Source organism: Carya illinoinensis, chromosome 12, assembly GCF_018687715.1.
Source record: "Carya illinoinensis cultivar Pawnee chromosome 12, C.illinoinensisPawnee_v1, whole genome shotgun sequence".
NCBI classification, from domain to species: domain Eukaryota; kingdom Viridiplantae; phylum Streptophyta; class Magnoliopsida; order Fagales; family Juglandaceae; genus Carya; species Carya illinoinensis.
Window position 1 is genome coordinate 23,672,914 of NC_056763.1, and position 21,092 is coordinate 23,694,005.

Below are 21,092 nucleotides of genomic sequence, written 5' to 3' on the forward strand. Positions count from 1 at the left end.
ACACCAACGTGACTTAATGCAATATATTAAATCTGCTTTACAATTAAAAAAAAAAAATTGTAAAATCTGATGAATTGTAAAATTTCTGTATAAACCAAGCATTTCTCTTCCAAATTTATTTGTAAAAAATAATGATTTATTTTTCTAAGTGATGGAAAATCAAAGAAACTGGACGTTCGACCTCCACGAACTACTTTGAAAATGTTTCTCAATGATTTTATTCAGGACTGAATCAGTATTTATAGTTAGTTATACAGACTCCATAAACAGATTCCTACTCCGAAGCCCATCTAAGGCTCTATACGAAGCTTGAGCACTGTTGGCATTCAACACACATGGCAACAAAGTCAGCTTCCCCACTAGAAAGATACACACCTTAATCCCGACCATCCACTTGTACAGAAAGCAATAATCAGCATGACAACATCCAACTCAAATCATATCCTAGAAGCATTTTCTAGACATAGATTTGATATGTCAGATAAACACTAAACAGAACAAGCATTACAAGCTAAAAAGACTACAACCAACCCGCATGTCATGCAAGTAAGCCAACTTCTTATATTGCCCCTAAAAAAAGACAGCTTTTCTTCTGCATTTAAAGATGAGCAAATGCCAGCTTTACTACTCTAGTTACTGAATGTTACTGCCACCTTGTTGAGCCCTTGACTCTAAGAAAAGCCTTACTGTTGAGTAGATAAGGGATGGTTCTGCCATCGCACCATTGCCATAGTCCCCACAAGCCAGCCTCTTTGTGACAGGTGGGATGAGAGAAATCCCAAGCTCGTCAATTGACATGAGATGTCGCTCTGTAAAAGGATTGTTCCACATCAACGTGTTCATGGAAGGTGCGACAAAGAATGGCTTGCTGTAATCCCATGCCCGCACAATGCATGTCAATAGATTGTCACACAATCCCCCAGCGATCTGCAATAAGGCCATAGCATTCTTATAACATATTGTATTGAAATTACGATTGTTCAACTCATGTGACAACATGATACAAAAACATGCATGCACAGAGAGGAAAGAAAAGCCCATAGCATCCGCAGGGTGTTTAATGGGGATGCCTTCAAGACTCGTATTATCTACCGCATCAATATACATGCACACATATGCACAAGTGTGGTTGCATGGGTACAATCATCATTAGACCATACCCAATCACAATCACACTCACAAGTATCTCCCCTTTTTTCCATGAAAACAGGAGACTCACACAAATTCACAACATGATTCATTTCTAGAAAATAATTGCCTTGCACTCTTCATTCTCACTTTTATGGGCTTACAGCGAGGATGTTCATATACCAATTCATTAGGTTGTTTTTTGAACTCAGAGGTTAGACATTCAATAGACATAATAGTAGCATAATACTTTTGTATTTAGCCTATGCAATTTGGGCCGTTTCCAATAACACAAACTTACTGGTATCGTCTTGTTCCTGATTGGTAAAATTTCAAAGTAAGAGTGACAGTTCCTCCAAAATTGCATCAAGATTACCTTGCCGAGTGTGTTGGCTGACAATGGAGCAATGACCATAATATCAGCCCATCGACGCAGCTCAATGTGAAGCACGCTATCACCAATTTTCTTCCAACTTGACCATTCATCCTCATCAGTATAAAGAACTACATCCTTGGGTAGTGACACCCTATCTATGAAATGTAAAGATGCTTGAGTGGCAACAGCTTTTACTTCAGCCCATTCTGAAAAACAATGGCAGAGATTTGAAAACTTTATGGCTGCCACACTTCCACTTGCAGCAAGAAGAATCCGTGGTTTCCTGGGAGTACCATTAACTTGAATTGGATCCCTCTCTACATTCACAGGTTCTGAGCTTGCCATAACCTATATAAGAATGCCAACAGTATTATTATCGAAGATTTGCACAACATAACCATCACATATGCCCACAAGCAGATCAACTCATTAAAAACCTTTAAACTTGAATTGATAATAGCTTTTGAGCATCAAAATTTGCAAAAGTAACTAACAATACATTACAAAAACGTTCTCTATAATTTAGAGACAAAATTCAAAGTCAGGTAACTGTGGCATTCACATTGCCAAAATTTTGTACTGGCCATGCACGGATCAATTGAATGTGAAGTGCAACCAAATTTTGTGCACTTGTCTGCAGGCAGGTGTGCACATTTCAACTGCTTTGATAATGCAAGAAACAAGATGTAACATCCCATTTCATTGCTCTATGTAAAATGAACACTCTTTAGAGCAAAAATACCCAGTCGGAGAAAACTTAGGTTTTAGACTCACTGATTTTGCTGAAAGAAGCTCTAACTGGATTTATGAAATTAAAATATCGTTGCACCAATAGGAGCTATGGTTGCAAGGTAATAAGATGTATAGCTTAAATCATAAGATGATTTGCACATATGAGAAATCCAGAACAGCTTCAGATTTTGAAAGCAGCTCTAACCAGAACAAATGAAATTGAACCATTGTTGCTCCATTAGGAGCTATATTTGCAAGTTTCTAAGGATGTATAATTTACCAAATAACTATTTGCACATATGAAAAGTCAGGAACAGCTTCATATTTTGAAATAAAACGAAAAGGCATAAAGCAAGCTATTTGAAATTGAAGCAATCACATATGAAACTACATATGATTGTGCCTGCAACAAAATAAGTATTAAGTGCATATAATTGACGGAATTGTGCAGTCACAAACAAAAACCAGAAAAAAAAAAAAAAAAAAAAAAAGAGATAAGAGAGAGAGAAAGAAAATAGGGGACAAGAACATAACATCAAAGGTGCATGTTATGATACAAGATAGATGACTCACAATCTTACAAGAAAATAAATAAATAAATAAAGGGAGACGTATCTAAGCTACTTGTAGTTGACACATGAATCCATCTTTCCTACTCCATTATCTTAAGCCCTCCCATTATCTTGAGCCCCAATTAAGGAGAACCAGTGCTGACCAAGATAAAGGTGAAATAATAAATTCTTGGCTTCACATAGATCCAAGGCTAAAGTCTTGAAGAATCATCAGCCCCCCAATACAAGTGATACTTCCCATATAAGAAATGTAAAGTTTCAAGGTGGGGGACAAAAGAAACGCAGAAAATTAGAATGAGAAAGACAACTCATAAAAGGCGGGGATAAGACAAATTCATACATCAAGCACACAAACCTAGAGAGTGGGTAGGAGACGGAGATTTATAGATAATAGGATCTATGTTTTTGTAGCTCTAAATGGGCCAAATCACTCTAATATTCACATGAAAGCAATATGATGCTATTGATAGAAAAAGAAGCCAAGATAATAAGTAAATCTGAATTGGAGAGGAACATATCTTCGGATCAAATTAAGAAGCCCAAGCATATCTATAAATTCAGCTTTATAGGGTATGACAGATCAGTCCTCATGTATAAAGAGGTAACAAGATATGATATTGCAATGTCTTGCAAGTTTGGTTCAAGGACCACCATCAAGCATAAAAGAACAATTTGAAGTCCCAGATATTGTAAGCAAGTTTACAAATAGATCTATCATTAAGCTGGTTATTAACACAACACTGACATGCTTCCCAAACCAATTATCATTACAGCTATAAAATAAAGAGGGCTGCTAGAGATACAAATGATCCCACAAACTGTTGCGGTACTGTGCCACGTTAGTTAAAAGTGTTTTTTTTTTTTTTTTTTTTTTCCCGCTCCATCCTTTTCCCGTGCCCCGCGTCCCCTCTGTTTCCCAACAGAACAGAGCCCCTCCCCATAGGCGCTGGGTCAACACAGCCCCTGCACGGCCCTGGGTTCCCCAGGTACATCTCTCAGTCCATTGATGCCACTCATGTGGGTACCAACAAGATCGATGTTGACGGTAACTGATTGTACATTGATGCCGCTTATTTGCAAACTAATTTACTGAGTACCGACCAACAAGATCGAGAGAGAGAGAGAGAGAGAGAGAGAGAGATACCTCGCGGTACGGAAGATGGCCCGGCGACGTCGGTGTCAAAGGGAGGGTCTTTTTGTGTTTTTGGGGGGGGATCTCTGGGGTTAGGGGAGGGGGTTTGAAAGTTGAGTCCTTCTAGGGTGGTATTTTTCTTCCAAACTCAACAAGGAAAAGGACTAAAAACGCACCTTATACTATAATTCTCAAGGAACCGTTTTCAAACTCGATTTGCTTCCTCCAAGCTTCAAGCCCCCGCTGCAGTAACCCTCCCTGTGCCTCTGTTTCGGCAATTTCAATTTCTCTCTCGTCACTTCACTTCACTTCACAGACACATGTGGTCGGGTCCAGCTAGATACTTGTCCCGGCTCAGCCCATTTAAAGTTAAACCCATCTCCGAGTTTCAAAGCGTGATCTTGGCCCAAGTTTCACTTTGGCTATCTTATCGTGAAAGGATATGCAAGCCTAGCATAATTATTTAAAAAAATAAATAAATATAGATTTATATGAAATAAAGTTATTTTTTTAATATAATTTTACTCTTTTTTAAAATAATTACATATACTTATATATTTTATAACTGTATATAACACTACTCATTATATAATTGTCTAAATAAAAAACTTGAAGTGATAATATAGGTCATCATGTTCGGAATGAGTGGAATTTGCTTATGTAAGGATGTCAACTGTCAGCTTCCATAATTTGTAACATAATGTCATATGAATACAACCAAAATCTCATATTCAATAAAGAAAAATTTTATTTATAAGTAGGTATGGAATACACGTTCCACTTACGGCTGGCGTAAATTGATTTAATTTTTAAGATAAATTTATAAATTTAAGTATTATAAATCAAATCATATTACATCAATGATGTGAATAGTAAATTTTACACACGGACTTATAAGTCGAATAATTTTTCAATTAAATTTCTCGAACTACTTAATCTGAAAAATCAAAGCTTGTGAATTTTACTCATTGAATTGACTACTTCAAAGCTGAACATTTAAAGCGCACGTGTGTCGTAATTGCAATTATCCAATTTATTTAACTTTCCATATGTTGTTTCGTAAGCTATTTTAGCTGCTATATTAATTCTTATCAGGAAATCAAACAAAATAATAATAATAATAATAATAATAATAATAGGGAAGATTCTTATATATTTTCTTGATCATGTGCCACGCAACGTAACAAACTGCGGATGACTTGTGAGGTGCGGTACTACAAGTGCATTTATTAAGGGTTTACACTATCTCTTCCACGTTCTCCAGCAGCAGCTCATGTGCAGAGACGAAAATGGAAGATGGAAGACAATCTTGCTCGTCTATGGCGATGTCTCTTGTTTCTAGGTTGGATCATTTGGATTTCATGGTGAATCACTTTCTCTCATCCATTTTTTTTTTCCTTTCGATCCCTCAAACACTTCTTACCTGGCGAATTTTTATGGTACGAGAATTCTTTTGCTTTTCTTTCAATCCTGTATATAACATAAGAGGTACTGTACGTGTGAAACCAGATGAAGTATCTGGAAAGAAAGCAAAGAATACGGCCAATATGGAGAAGCAATGATAGTTTGCTTCTGGAACAAGCAGGACTGCAGAGGGAATGCATTCCAATGGATTTGGCAGTAAAGGAGGCTGGCTTTAAAGGGTTATTGTCTGATCGGGTGGCATTTCTTGAACGTAGACTTTCTCAGGTAATATTTCATGGTATCAGAATGCATGTTCTCAACATTCTTGAAACATAGGCTTTTGTCAGGTAAAAGACATTTGAAAGTATAGAGAAATGTCTTAGCTAAAAAACTTACTAAAGTAAATTTTAAAATCGACAGAATTTGATATAGTATGTTGGATAGTAAAAATTTTTTTATTATAAAATAGATCTAATATATATCATATAAAATTATATCAGTTTATGAGTTTACTTTTATAAGATTTTTTTAAAAAATCTTTATAATTTCAAATTTTACAACTATTTAAATTTGGATTATGAGCTTCATAAAATAATTTTAAATTTTACTATTAGTCAATAATTTTCAGAATTTTCTCTATATTTTTTGGTGAATTTCTTATCTTTTTTATCTTCTTTGTATTGATCATTTGTTAAAACTAATTTTCAAAATAATCTCATATTCTGTCTCCGGCATCGACATTATTGCTGTATCACTTCTCTTACCAAAATGCATGTTTAATTGTGTTAAACATTCCTGCAGAATTGAGATTTTGGTCTGCAGAATGAATCAGACGATCACCTTATCCCTGTGTAATTAACTTAGCGACAATCTGTGCATGATTCATGCTTAGTGACAACATTAACTGAAGTACGAAACTTCCTGTTTTTTGTCTACTGAAGCATTCATGATCGATCTGTTCTACGTGCTGCAGCTATGCCTAGAGATGCAATCTAGCAGCTCATCAGGCTCCTCATCACACGATTCAACCCAAACACTTGCTGACACATCAAGCCTAGGATTCAAGGAGGAAACCCCTTGCTCACTCCCAACTGTCAACATCAATCCCAATATCCATGCTCACAGACCTGTATCCCATGATGCCAGTGTGAATAGGCTCGAAATTCAGGTAGATTTTCGAGTTTTCCGGCTCCCATAATCACGTACATGCATGAATCGATGATTCCATACCAACAAAATCTGAACTATTTATAGTTCTATACTAATAATTAGTTTTGGTGCAGCGAAAACCTCATGGAGTGCCAGAAAAGTTGAAGATTGCAAGTCCATATACGAAGCAGCACCTTGGGAATAGTAGGCCCAATAAGAATAAGAAGAAATGCCAAAGCCAGAAAAAGGGAATTTCTGCAAATTGGCCACTCTTAAAAATACTAGGCTGCTAATCGCGATATTTCTTTCTTTTTTTCCATTATTTGTCTATGTTAATTTAATGAAATCTTTGAGTTGTAAGACTCCTACCACTGATTTTCTTCCAATCATTTGAGAAATAAAAATAATAATCAGAAATTAAAATAAGGGTATTTTAATTTCGAGAAAATGGAGTGATTACATTAAAGTAAAAAAAAAAACATTACTACATATAAATTTTTTTTCACATCAAGTCACGTCAATTTATGACTTTACTTTTATCAAATTTATTAAATTTTTATAGTTAAAATCATTTCTCTTATTCATCGAGAAATCCGTACTATTATTTTATAGCAATTATACGTGTATCATTTATTCGATAAGGTAAGAGATAAGCATTAAGGATTAAGCAACAAGCAGTGCAAGTTGATCATCCCAGTAAGATCACCATCATGAATTATTAATATTTATAATTTAGACCAATAATGGAATATTAATATAGGGAAAGAAATTATTGGTGGGAATCAAACCCACAAAATTGAGGACCTGAAATTTTCAACATCAAATGGCTTAACAATGGGGCATAGCTTATAAGCAAGTTGCACCGATCCAATATCCTCATTGGCCACTTTTATTTTCCTAGTCAAAGAAAAAAAGGTGCCGGACAAGAACCACAAAGCCCAAAGAAATCAATTTAAAAATATATATAGTAGACCGAGGGAACAAGATGTCTTGGGCATTGTGGCTAACAGGAATTGCTGGATGCTTCGATCGTGTCCGTGTTGAAAAAGTTTAATTCCTTTGTTTTGTTCTGAAGAATATAGTATAATTTTCAAATCAGCAGTGTATTTAGCATAAAGGGTCAGCTTTTTAAATTTAGAAAAGATCATATCAAGATTAGAAATTTAAGAAATAATATTTGGCGTTTTAATTAGTCGTATAAAAGTTCCGTATATTCTTCAAAATGGATAAATATAAGCTCTTCACATGAATAAGTCAGTTTTTTAATGATAGATCTTATTGTTTTTAAAGAAAATACATGATATCTAACATTACTAGGAAGTATATACATCCTAAGATAATGGTTTTCTTGTTCTGCATCAGGCGTGGATCGAATGACATGCGAACGCCTACTTTTTTGAAAAAGGGAACAGCCCTATCTGAAAGAACGTTGGATTTCTATGTAGAATGAAGACTACCCAGAAAGAAAACAAGGACAAGTAGGTGAAGATTACTATATATATAGATGATCTCTTTTAATTTCATTGACGAAACTGCAACAGGAAATCTGCAGATTATGGGATTTTCAAGTCTTCTTGGCCGATGAAAAGACTGCTGGTACAATAAATGAGTCACGTACGTCAAGTGCGAAGGGATAGAAGCAGCTGGCTTTTGGAATTTGCACTCAAAAGGACAACTTTATGGTCTTGTGCTAACATGCATTGAATTTAGTCCTCCATACGAGGGAAGGACCGAAGGTAAGGTATCTCCAACTTTAATCATAGTCTTTATGCACTCAAAACCCTACTCTTTCATCCAGATAAATGGCAGACATATATATTACCTTAGGCCTATATTCTGGATTCGAATATCAAATTTCTACATCAAGTTTCAAAGAAAGGCTCGAAACAAGTAATCCTCCACTCCCGGCGTTATTGCTTTATCACTTTTATCAGTGGATGCGCAGCGTAATGTAGTCTTTATACTCGCAAATCATTGTGTAAGACATATCATCCACGTATTCATGATATGAAACGAAACTGAATTGAAAGAAAATCTTAAGGCGTGCATGTTCATGACGATTGCTCTCGAATGAAATTTCTTAAGATATACATGACATTTTCCTTCATGCACTTGGGTCCATTGTGGTTGTAATTTCATCCGCCTCCATGATTCCATATCCCCAAGTTCAGTCAAGACAAGTTTTGGCACCAAGTACGTACCAACAACAGAGCAAACTTTAATTATAAAAAATAAATAAAATCTAGTTGCAAGCATAATTGTGCACTAATATATATACCAATCTATTAGAATTGATCAAAAAATAAATTTTATTAAAAATAGTACTAATTTAAATTTTAAATATAAAAAAATTAATATTGATACGTAAACTAGTATGCGACTTTGTTTGTATGTAACAAAACTCATTATAAAAACACGTAATTTTAATCTTATTAGATTATATATACAGTTGGTTTAATTAAAAACAACAATAATAAATGTCATATATCTATATTTAATATTCCGAGATATATTAATAATTTTAATATTTTTTTATTCATTAATGATAATAATTAAGTAGCCCCACCTCACAATAACAATTTTAGTCGTTTTCAAGGCCAGGTCCTCATGATAACTATATATAGTTAGTAGTATGAATTAGTCAATCTCATTGGCCACTTTTAACCTTGATCTTTCCACCAATCAATGTCACCCAATGATTCGCGGAAATGGATTATTGTCATTTTCAATATTCTAATACCGTCGTGAAATTCTAGTACTCTTGATCATTTTCCAACTTGTATATTTATTATATAAATACAAATATACATACATAAATATTATATATATGTGTGTGTGTGTTATGTTAGTCATGCAGCTTCCTCTATATATGTCTCGTTTCTTAGGTTAACTAATCAAGTTAGAGATCATGTATTCATTAAATCAAATCCAACATTATACGTAAGATATTACTCGAGCTAGCATGATTCAATATTATGTTATGTGGTCTCATTGTGCGGTCTTTGATTTTTCAAAATTAATATAGGCAGCGTAAGATGATGAATTTTGCTATATAACAGACTGGTGTGTAACGCATGCACCACTTATTATATGTACTCATTGGTCATGTGTTTTAATATATTAGAAAATAAGTTTAAAAAATAGGCTCTATTTTTGTCATAATGTATGAGTATTTTATCTTAAAGACCATATTTTTCGTCCCAAGTTGTAATTATTTGTTACAATATAATTTAAATAATTTTTTTTATTAAAACTTAAACTGACATTGTTTGGATATAGAAACGATTTCATCTTATCTTATCTCATCATTACAACAATAATATTTTATTCAATTTTCATCTAAAACTATTTTATCTCTCTATTCAAATTACACTTCAGAATAAAACACATTATTTCTCCTTTTATCTATAACAAAATTTGAACGAATAAACCAACATATATATATATATATTAGGGCTATACACCGATGGGTTTAGTATCGGTTTCGGTGCCAAACTAAAACCCCACTGACGTATGTCATGAGAACTCAAAACCTGCCAAAACCTTTCAATAGGAGAGAGAAAATCGATCATATCAATCTTAACGTGCGTCGGTAAAATTTTCGATTTACCGTCAGCATCGTCTACAATGAAAGAGTAGAAGTTGGTTGCATATGAGGAAACGGTGTATTGAGGAAGAAGAATAAGATGAGAGTTTATTAATCTATTTTGAAATAGTGCCGTTTCATTTTTTTTATTTACACTTTCAAGGGAAAAACAATGTTTTTTGACCGATTCAACAGTTTTCCAAAGATTCAAATCAATGTCGAAACGGCCGATATCAAGTTTCATCAATTTTTGCTCGTCGCCGACTGATTCTTTGCTCTAATGGACGGTTTGATTGATTTTCGACCAGTTTTGGTTGTTCTTATACATCCCTTAAATATATGATAATGAATTGTATACACCAAGTATCCTTTTGCATTGATTATGATGATGCAAGATTGAGCTCAAAGTGGAGAGAAGTGCATGTGAACCTATCTTTGCTCATTGGGGCCAGTGGTTGGGATGGATTGAGTTGAGTACGCAGCTATCTTAAAAAATATATAAATAAATAAATATTAATTGAAGAATAATTATAATAAAACCCGCCTGTCAACCTCACCAACTCAGCCCTTCTCTTCCATCTCTCAAAAACTAATATTATACTCCGAATTTAGAAATAAAACCCCCATCTTCTGACTTCTATTTCCCATTCTAGCCCCTCCATTACCCAAAATCCCAAGCTGTTATAAAACTGATAAGTTCCAACTCTATGTGTCTCCGTCTCTGTCTTCCCCACTAATTCCCACACACACACACACATCACTAATGGAGAAAGGCGAGGGCTCATCGATGGCGGAGCATGACGAAACGCACAAAACGACCCACCACCTGGCGGTCCCACCAGGGTTGACCCAGTGCGAGTTTGACGAGTTGAAGCGGTTCGTGATCGAGTTCCACACCTACAGGCTCGGGCCCGGCCAATGCTCCTCCCTGATGGTACAGCGCATAGACGCGACTCCCGACATCGTCTGGTCCGTCGTTCGGCGCTTCGACAAACCCCATACCTACAAGCACTTCATCAAGAGCTGCACGGTGCAGGAAAACTTCCATATGGTCGTCGGGTGCACCAGGGAAGTGAATGTCATCTCCGGGCTTCCTGCGGCCACCAGCACCGAGAGGTTGGATATATTGGACGACGAGCGGCACGTCACAGGGTTCAGTATTATCGGAGGGGAGCACCGACTGCAGAATTACCGGTCGGTCACGACGGTGCACGGGTTCGACGGCGACGGGAAGGCCCGGACTCTGGTTATGGAATCGTACATGGTGGACATGCCGGAGGGGAACACCGAGGAAGACACGCGTCTGTTTGCGGACACCGTGGTGAGGTTGAATCTGCAAAAGCTGGCGTCAGTCACCGAAGCCATGGCTCGTGGCGGTGACGGCAAATCCGAGACGATTTAAGAGAAAAAGATACAACTGCGATTTCAAACGCAACAAAAAGGTTGCGATCTTCCGTTCTGTCTGTTCTTTTTATTTTTCCTGTGTTCTTTTAAATTCCCTCTGAAATCGAGTTTTTGGAGCATGCATATCTTTATTTTTGGTTTCAACGCGACCTGTAAAATCACCGAAATATCCTCCTCTCCAAAAAATCACGTGATTATATATATGAACTCGAATGATAACTTCCTACGTTGGAATTGCTGAAAGATGAACCATAAAACACAACATATAATGTTTCAGGCCCAACGCACGTGTATAGAAAATGTCGGGGGTGAGGATATTGATGTATTTTCATGTGTCATTGCTGTGAATACGATGTCTACTTTTGGATGAAGAGATGGATCAAAGTCTTTTGAGTTTCGTTTTTCCTTTTCATTCCGTTGAACTGTTCCTCTCTTTTGTTTGAAGCCTTCACATGCGTTTTGTTTCCAAGTGAGAATGACATTGAAAGCTAGTACTCAGTAGTGATGGTCATTTATTTCCTCATCGATCAGCATCACTTTTAATTTTACCCCTTTTTTTTTTCACGTTTCTAATTACAAGAATCCAATGAGACATTTAACCACTAGGAATGAGTCAAGTGCTAAAAGTTTTAGACCTGAGCTTCCACAAGTCTAAAATTCAAATTTTTTTAGGTGGCTTTTAATTTTGTCCTATTTTTTCATGTTTTTTATTATAAGAACAATAAATCTATTCATCATCTTAATTCTCATCATCTTAATTCTCATCATCTTAATTCTTATCATCCTATAATGTGATATTAAAAGATTGGTTCATAAGTAAAAAATAATAAATAGTCTCTAATTATCTAATATCACATCGTGAAATAATGAGAATTGAGATGATGAATAGCATTACTATTATAAGAATCCAATGAAAGATTTATTCCCGATGATTGACTCAAGTGGTAAAGATCTTGGACTTGAGGGACTTAGGGATATGCTCCTTCAAGTTTAAGATTCAAATTTTCTAAGGTACAAACAATCAAAGGTTCAAGTCTAAGATTCAAATTTTCTAAGGTACAAACAATCAAAGGACTATCAGATTGAAGAATTTTTTTTTTTTTAATTCTTCGAGATGCATTTATAGAAAATTCTTTATAGAGAACCTGTGCATCCCGAATTAGTTGGGACGTTGTTTCCCAATAAATAAATAAATAAAAGAATCCAATGAAAGATTTGGGTCTTCACTTTCTACTTCGAATCTACACTAAATACATGAATTTCTTGCTGGAAATGCTGTGACTTACAATCCAAGAAACTACTCTGCCAAACTTTATTCCCACTTGATGTTATAAAATATATATATATATATATTGTGCTGTCTATAGAGTAAAAGAATTGCACTGTCTAGTAACCTCTACTGGTACACTTTATTATATGAAATGTAATATTATTTTGAGGTTTATATGGAGTAAAACAATACCCTATTCACAGGTGAAAACAACATATGAAAGCGGGGTTAAAGTTGAATTCAAACCCTACTTTGAGGTTGAAATGGCTTGCCCCTAGCTAGGGCTTGGTTTCTGTAAATCAGAGAAAATGGACTAGCACCAATTATATATATATGTCAGGTGTAACAGTACTGCTGGATTTTATGCACATGTAGGGTTTAATCTTGCTTTTTCTGTTCATAAAGAAGACATGACAACCACAGTTAGGGATCTTTCACGTCCGAATTACAAAGCCATTGACTGAAGAATAATTACATTACTCCAAATACTGAAACAATAATCACATATTGAAGGGTTTCTGGGGAAGCTCAAAGATATTACAACGGAGCCCATTTCTGGCAAGCACTTGAGGTGGCATTCTGTTTTGAGCTTCAGGCCAAAAAAAATCACTCTTTATATGCAGTTCATTTGCTCAGAAGATTCAGTCTCTCCAATTTATATGCAGTCTTTTATTTTTTGTACCAAACCAAACTCTTTTTGAGTTATTTTAAGTTTTGTGCCCTAATATTTATGTATTACTGGGCCATGCATGCCCTAATTGTCAACCTGATCTCCATCTCAACCATTTTGCGTCCAAACTTGGATGTTTTGGTTAAGTGTAGTAAATCTATGTATTAAAATCTACCATAGATACGACTTCTAATGGAAATGTCATATCTTCTTTTTATAAATAAAATTGTTACAGACTTAAAAAAATTATACAAATTATACTCACAAACTGATTTAGTTTTTTAAAATTCGTTAGATCTGTTTTTTAATAAAAATAATTTTACAATTTGACGCATATCAAGTTATATAAATTTATGAGTTTATATTTATGTAATCTTATTATAACTAAAGTATTTTCTTCTAAAAAACTATATATGGCATAGAGAAATGAGCAACTAAATTTTTATTTTTTATTTTATTTTTAAAATGGGTAATTTTATAATTTTTACACCCCCGGGGAAAATGGATACTTACTTCAAAAAATAATAGCGTGTCACTGTGTATGATGATGATGTGAGGCCGGGAAAGGTGGTATTGTGTGTGGGCCATTGGCATCGTAGTTCACGCAAAGCCCATTTCTCATTTATAAACATTATATTAATCGTGAGTTGGTGAGATGAACAGCTATTGGTCTTTGATCTATCTATTTATATATAAGCATTGTCAACGTCTTCATGTTGGGTTGCTGACATGGCACTTTGGGTTCTTTTTGTTTGGTAACCGTAGGCAAATGAAGGAAATGAATATGATGATTAAAAAGAATGAGTAAATATTTAAATACCGTTCTAGGTTGTGTGACTTTTTTATGTAAATTTTAGGTTTGTTGATTATTTATTTATTTATTTTTAAAATGCACTAGATTTACGTAGAACTGTACAAATCATTTGTAAAAAATTGAATAGCATTTGCTTTCAAACATTATCAGTTTCTTTTAAAATTTCTCTACTCATTATTTCCACGCACCGTAGTTTAATTTTTGAAATTAATTGAATTATTCTATTCATCATTCATACACTATATATTTAATAAAAAATAAAATAAAATACATATTATGTATGAGAATGATGAATAGAATTTTTCATTTGTTAATATACGAGGTAAATAGGACCATGATCTCACTAATTAGTACAATATCGTTTGGTTTGAGAATGAAATTTTGCTAGTGATGGATATATTATTATATTTATTTTAAACATTTTAAAATGATAGGAAAATAAAAGAAGATGATTTCTTTGAGTGATTTATATTGTAACTTGTTATATGTTAATTCCATGGTTTTTTAAAAAGGTAAGATGCACCATTCTCGCATAGATGTCTTGAAACAGAACTCTGCATCATAAGGTGACTTTTCATTGATATAAAGTAGTCGTAGGATATTTTTGGTCAAATTCATCTTAATTTATTTTAAATTATCGATTGGTGAGATTTATTGTTTTTTTTAATTTTTTATTAAAAATTAAATATATTTCAAACTATTTTACATATTTATTTTACATATTTAAATATTTTTTAATAAAATAATTATTATTTAAAAATCAACCCAAATTATCTCAATCACTGCACCAAACCAAAAGACTACACAAAAGAAAGCATGGCCTGCCAACAAAAGTTCTTTGAATAATAATTTTTCTGGGAAAGTTTCATGGGATTGCAAGGCAATATTATGTATCATCAGTCTTGTCAAAATCTCTCGCTGGGTCCATAAATCCAATTCTAATATTCACTTTAGTCTTTCCACAATGCTAGTGTAGATATCAAATAGATAAATAATTTGTATAAATGTTAATAAAAAAATATATATAAATCTTACTTAAAAAGGGTGTAAAAAAATTATTATTTATTAATAAGATTCACATTTTTTTATACAGAACTTATATGAAAGTTGTCTATTTAAATTTGTATGTAACGTTACTTTTTTTAAAATATTTTTAATTATTAAAAATAAATAAAAATAAAAATTTACTAATAATTATTTTTTTATTTATAGAAAATAAAAATATATAAATAATCAAATCACACTAACATTTTTTTTTTCCAATATATCATCAGCCTTTCCACACTAGTGACGGAGGAGGAGGAGGAGAAGAAGAGGAGGCTAGCTAGTAGCTTTGATGATTGTCTGCAGCACGTGAAGAGCACTAACCCCACACGGCAAAGTCTTTAGAAAACGACTTCCAACAGCAGAAGAAGAGGCCATCTCAGAGCATTTGCATTGTTTTTCTGTGCAGATATACAAAATCATATTTTTTAGAGATTGATTTTGTCATTTTTTTTAAAATTATATTAAAATATGTATCTTTAAGTCAAAATATTATTATTTTATTATTATTAATTTTTTTTATCTAAAATTTTTATTTTTATATAAATTTTGCAATTAGCTGCCATTATAAATTTTATTATTTTGCCATTATAAATTTTATTATTTAACCTATGTTCAAAATATCAATTTCATGTATTTAAATATTATCGATTTCATATATCAAAATGATCAAATTTATATATATTAAAAATATTAACATATGCTCAAAAGCAGTTTGTATTAACATGTGCTCAATATTACCAATAAATACTAAAAACAATTTATATAATCAATATAATACAAATTTTATGTATTAAAATCAACTTAATACAAGTTTCAAAAAGTTGATTTTGATACAAATTTATACACTTAATACAAATTTCTCCAAGTTGTCTAAATCAATACAAATTTTCAACACCAAAAACAATACCAAGCAGTCAAAACAAACAGCACCACCACCAAAATAGAATACAAGCAGTCTAGAATACAAGCAACAACTCCACCATACAATCAAAACAAGAAGCAGCTCTACTAGCAAGCAGTAACTACAAGTCTTTCAGAAACTCCAACAACAAATTAAAAACAGCACATTATAACGAAGAATTATCAAAACCAATAACAAATTACAATCAAACATCTTCAAAACAGCAACTGAAGAATCTCAAGATTAAAAACAGTTTCCTAACAGCAACTTCATGCCAATTAAAATAGGATAAATATTGTGATGCCAAGCATTGTGATGATATACCAAACATTTTTTAAGGAACCACAGGCTAATTAGATGACTGAAGGTGTACCAATTTTCCCTTTTAAGACATTCATATGAAATTATATACATATATGATTTTTAGAGAGCCCTAAAAGTAAATTAAAGATATTTAAATAGGTTCGCAAATACACCAAAAGCAGTCAAAATAACTATTTGATCTTTGATTATTTCTGACTAGCTAAACTTTAATTATACTTATTAATTATACTAATCTAAACAGCACAGGACAAATACATAATAGCAGCATAATCGAAACCATAATCTAAAACTAAGACTAGAAAATCGAAAGGTAATCTAAATTAAGCAAAACTAGAGGACAAAGCAATGAAATACTCTGTTATGCTCCTACATGTTTACAAAAATAAAGGATCCATTTACAAAAATCAAAAAATTGAAACCCTAAATTCATCCCTAAAATAAGTTTAGAAACCCTAAATTCATCCCTAAAATAAGTTTAGAAATTAAAACCCTAATCTAGATTAAACAAAGTATTCAAACAACAATTAGAAAATCAAAATCTATGTAATAAAATCTCTAGGCAAAACAAAGATATCAATATTTAATTTACCCTAGGTAGTTGATACAAAAAACACAAGATGGTGGAGCGGCAAATGGTGATTTCCAAGTTAGTGGCAATTGAGGAAGTGCACCATCCTTGTGGCAGGCTGAATCCTTAAAAAAAATTCCATGATCAATAATTTTGGGAGGGAAAAATAGGGAATGTTCACTCCGCCAAAGAGATAATGAAGAAATAGAGAATAGAGAGAGAACATCATACATGACTGTGACGAGAAGAGTCTAAAGTTATCGCCAGGTCCGTCAAGAACCGTTGTAAGAGATTGTTGTGCTTTTTCTTCCCTTAGTGCTTTGTTCGAGTAGAGGGAGGGAGAGAGAAGAGAGAGGTCTCGGGATGAAAATGAATCTAGTTGACATCAAGAAAGAGAGAATGGAAGGAGAGAGAAATAATTATTAAAATAATATTTATAAAGGAAATAGTAGATTTTCAAACTTGTAAAAATATTGTTCATAGATATATAAAATTATAGTAATGCATAATCCAATACAATCAAATTAAGAGTCATATTATGTAAATATGTCTTTACATTTACATATACAGATACCAATTCGAATAGTACTCTAAAGCGGACGCGTCATGCATACAAGTTGTCATCTTGATAATTTAAGAAAGGAAAAGAGAAACAAGAGAGAGTATGGAAGCTACAAGGAGCATCTTTAAGGTGAGGGAACTCAATTATGCATCAATCTATATTAATGGCAAATAATCTTTTCCCCAGATTTTGAGGCCTTTGTTTTGTTCACGATAAACACTACTTTATCCTCTAAAGTGTACCGTTCGTCATTTTAATTTTTTTATTTAATGATTAAGAAAATAATTTTAAGTTTATTGGTATATTTTTTATTTTTAAAAATGTGAAAAAAAAAAAGAGTTTAAAAGGTACTAATGGTAACAATGAGCTCTTTACTTATTCATTGGTTCTGTTTGCTAGAAAAGATGTAGGCACTACTAGAAGTAGATCGGTCAGGCTATATTTGGTTGTCAAAATCATTTCAATTTATTTTAAATTAATTATTAAAAAAATTATAAAACACACTAATTTTTCAACTTCTTGTTAAAAAAAATTAATAATAATTAATTTCAATTTATTTCATACATTTAAACATGTATCTTAATTTATATATATTCAAATACATTTCAATAAAATCTATAAAATATTATTATTTATAAATCAATTCAAATTATTTGAAATTATCTCGATATTTAAATGCAGCAATTTCAGAAAACAAATTCGGAAATGCAAAGTAATAAGTTTCAATCCAGGCAACTCGAAAGATGAATCCCGGAATGCCAGCCTACGAATGTTATTTAGCTACAGTCTGAATGGAGCGTGCAGGTTATAAAGCAATAATGCCCATTTTAAGCGATTTCTTCTATCAATCACTTAAATAACAACTAGTATAATGTGTCATATCACTCACTAAAATATGATTGAAGTTGGCAAAATTTAGAATGAATAGATAATTACTCAATTGGTTGGCCTTCAAAAATCATTTTCTCCCCAAGGGGAAAGAATTTCAGAACCCCATCCCCAAGAATAATCCCTCCCTAACTTTATCACTCTTTGGTATGCTAATTAAACAGTTTTTTGATATGTTTGTCTTTTGCGACAATAAGGTTCAATTTCTATGGAAAATTAAATAAGGCTATACTTTCTATGGAAAACTACATAGATATAGCTGTCAGACAGATCTATACATGATTAAATATTGTCAGTCTCTTTGTTTTCACAACTCATCTCATTTTAACTTGTTATCCAAACCTCCCTATTTGTCTTTCGTCTATCGAATGCTTGGTCAAATAATTCCTCTAACTGCCTGAAATAAATTATTTGCTTTTTAATTATTCAGTAATGCCCACCATATTTTATACCTCGTGTGATTTGAGAGGTCTTTTTCTTTATTTATATATACATATTTTTTATTCTCTTAATTTATTTAATAGATTTACAAGTCCGATATCAACGTTAACAATATTGTGATACCAACACCTCATGCAAGAGCGTTGTTGGTAATGTAGGTCCATGAAGTATTCAGGCGATTGTGTGAAGGTCGACCGAACTTGTATTTGCTCGATATTCCGTGATTTTCCTTTCTTTTAATATTCTAACACATACAATATATATATATATATATATATATATATATATATATTTAGAATAATACTAAATACAGTTTTAAAATATATAAGTCTCGTGTATTTCTTTAAAAAAATAATAGAGTTTAGTATTAAAAAAAAATATGTAAATGCCACTCACTTCTTTTGAAAAAGAGTAAAATTTATTATTAAAAAATTATTTTTTTACATAGATTCTATGTTTATTTAAAAAAAAAAAAAAGTATATAACGCTTGCACACTTCATGACTGCAAAAATTCATTCATTTTAAAACAATAATTTTTTCATAAAGTTTTCATATTTAAGTAATGTTAAATTTAGTCCTAAGATGTACACACCACACACTTTTTAAAAAAAAAAATGTGGAGTCCACAATTATTTTTTTCAGGTAAATTTTATTTTTATCTAATTTTTTTAAAAAAATATATAAAATTTACGTATTTTAAAATTACAAATATCATTTTTATTTATATTTATCCATTAAAAAACAGAATTCTATTGCGTACAGTTGTTTTGTTCTGAATCATTCGCTCAGCACTGAAGTCTCAAGATCGGATCCCATTCAGCGGGATTGATATTTGATGGTCTAAAAGAGAGAAAATAAATCTTAAAATATTTTATTAAAAAATTTCTTATTCTTTTCAAATTTCAAAATAAAAATTATATTCTAATAATATTTTAATTTTATAATATTTTTATTTAATTTTTTCTCTAATTTTTTTCTAAAATTTTATAATATATCTCAATTCAAATCATTTCATTACTATTCATAAACCAATCAACCAAATTATCTTACCTAATCTCATTATTTAAACGAGGGCTAAATCCCTTCTCCAAAGTAAAGACAGATTTTTATTTTTGTTTGTTTTTTAATTTCTTTCCAGGAAAATGCAAGAGAGATAAGAGAGAATCAAAATTCCTGTACTGTCGGTGTCTGACCTCACTGAAAATAGAGAGATGCATGCACAACCCTACCTAACAAACTTCTCCTTACTGTCCCGGGAAAGTAGAATACAAGTGGCTTCAATATTCTTGACAAGCAATATCATGGCTCAGCTCAAGCCAATAACATTCAAGGTGGAATGGTTCCAAAACACTGCTAGGCTTTAGACATTGAGCAGGGGTGGCTGATTGTATTACCTCGACCCAGATGCAACTAAAGATCCAAGCTTTTGTGCCTTTTGACCAAAAAAATCTCATAAGTCAGCCCCCCTTTTGTGCTAGGGCCCCCCCTTTTCACAATCACCTCTGCAGTCTGCAGTATCATCTTTAGCCAAAACCTTGACACGCCAACATGCATAGTTGATGGCAAGTAGTGTAAACGACATAGATTGCTGCAGCGCCCTACATCGGAACTGAATCCTAGATCCCTAATTTGAAGTAACATAAAGGCATGCAACCTTGTATTGAGCAAGCATCCAAAGGAAAGCTTAATTGTACATAGCAAAGACAGCTTAAACTTGCATGAGAAGCCCTAGGTAGTTTACATAAGAAGCCTAAGTTATTACACTACAATGACAAAAATTCCAAAATGATAAGTTTGGGTTTTCAATATTCAAACACATCAGAAGGCATCACTCTAACAAGCACAGCCATTTTTTCAAGAGACTTAATTCATCGAAGGCAGTACTCGGGTCAGATGGAGTACCAACACAACAAATGTCAATTACACCAAATTACTAAACACGTTAGTAGTATTAACCTGGGTTTGTACCATTGACCAGCAGCAATTTATTACACTTCTTCATCGACACAACCCAATCTCTTTCTGAACCAACTAAAAAGAACAGACAAATAGTATTTTTTTTAATTATAAAAAGGGCAGCTCGATATCAAACCAATATTTCATACTCAGAATTGACATATCAT

At 32.8% G+C, this 21,092-nt stretch overlaps 3 protein-coding genes across 5 annotated transcripts; 2 read left to right on the forward strand and 1 right to left on the reverse strand.

Annotated features, from left to right (window-relative positions):
* Positions 1-191: 191 nt before the first annotated feature.
* On the reverse strand, positions 192-4,261 carry LOC122290301 (phosphopantothenoylcysteine decarboxylase-like). Of its 3 annotated transcripts, XM_043097934.1 has the most exons (4): positions 3,953-4,247; positions 2,853-2,946; positions 1,505-1,852; positions 192-927 (listed from the first exon to the last, which is right to left on the reverse strand). In XM_043097934.1, the coding sequence occupies exons 3-4, from the start codon at positions 1,847-1,849 to the stop codon at positions 634-636; spliced, it is 639 nt and encodes a 212-aa protein (XP_042953868.1). In that variant the 5' UTR covers positions 1,850-1,852; positions 2,853-2,946; positions 3,953-4,247; the 3' UTR covers positions 192-633. The 3 variants fall into 3 exon arrangements, with proteins under 3 accessions (XP_042953868.1, XP_042953869.1, XP_042953867.1); XM_043097935.1 differs by lacking the exon at positions 2,853-2,946 and having other exon boundaries at positions 4,117-4,261; XM_043097933.1 differs by lacking the exon at positions 2,853-2,946 and having other exon boundaries at positions 3,953-4,245.
* Positions 4,262-5,181: 920 nt separating this feature from the next.
* LOC122288863 lies at positions 5,182-6,919 on the forward strand. The gene is made up of 4 exons (XM_043095671.1): positions 5,182-5,304; positions 5,450-5,629; positions 6,318-6,512; positions 6,628-6,919. The coding sequence occupies exons 1-4, from the start codon at positions 5,230-5,232 to the stop codon at positions 6,784-6,786; spliced, it is 609 nt and encodes a 202-aa protein (XP_042951605.1). The 5' UTR covers positions 5,182-5,229; the 3' UTR covers positions 6,787-6,919.
* Positions 6,920-10,684: 3,765 nt separating this feature from the next.
* Positions 10,685-11,732, forward strand: LOC122289185 (abscisic acid receptor PYR1-like). The gene has a single exon (XM_043096150.1). The coding sequence runs from the start codon at positions 10,843-10,845 to the stop codon at positions 11,479-11,481; it is 639 nt and encodes a 212-aa protein (XP_042952084.1). The 5' UTR covers positions 10,685-10,842; the 3' UTR covers positions 11,482-11,732.
* The last annotated feature ends 9,360 nt before the right edge of the window (positions 11,733-21,092 follow it).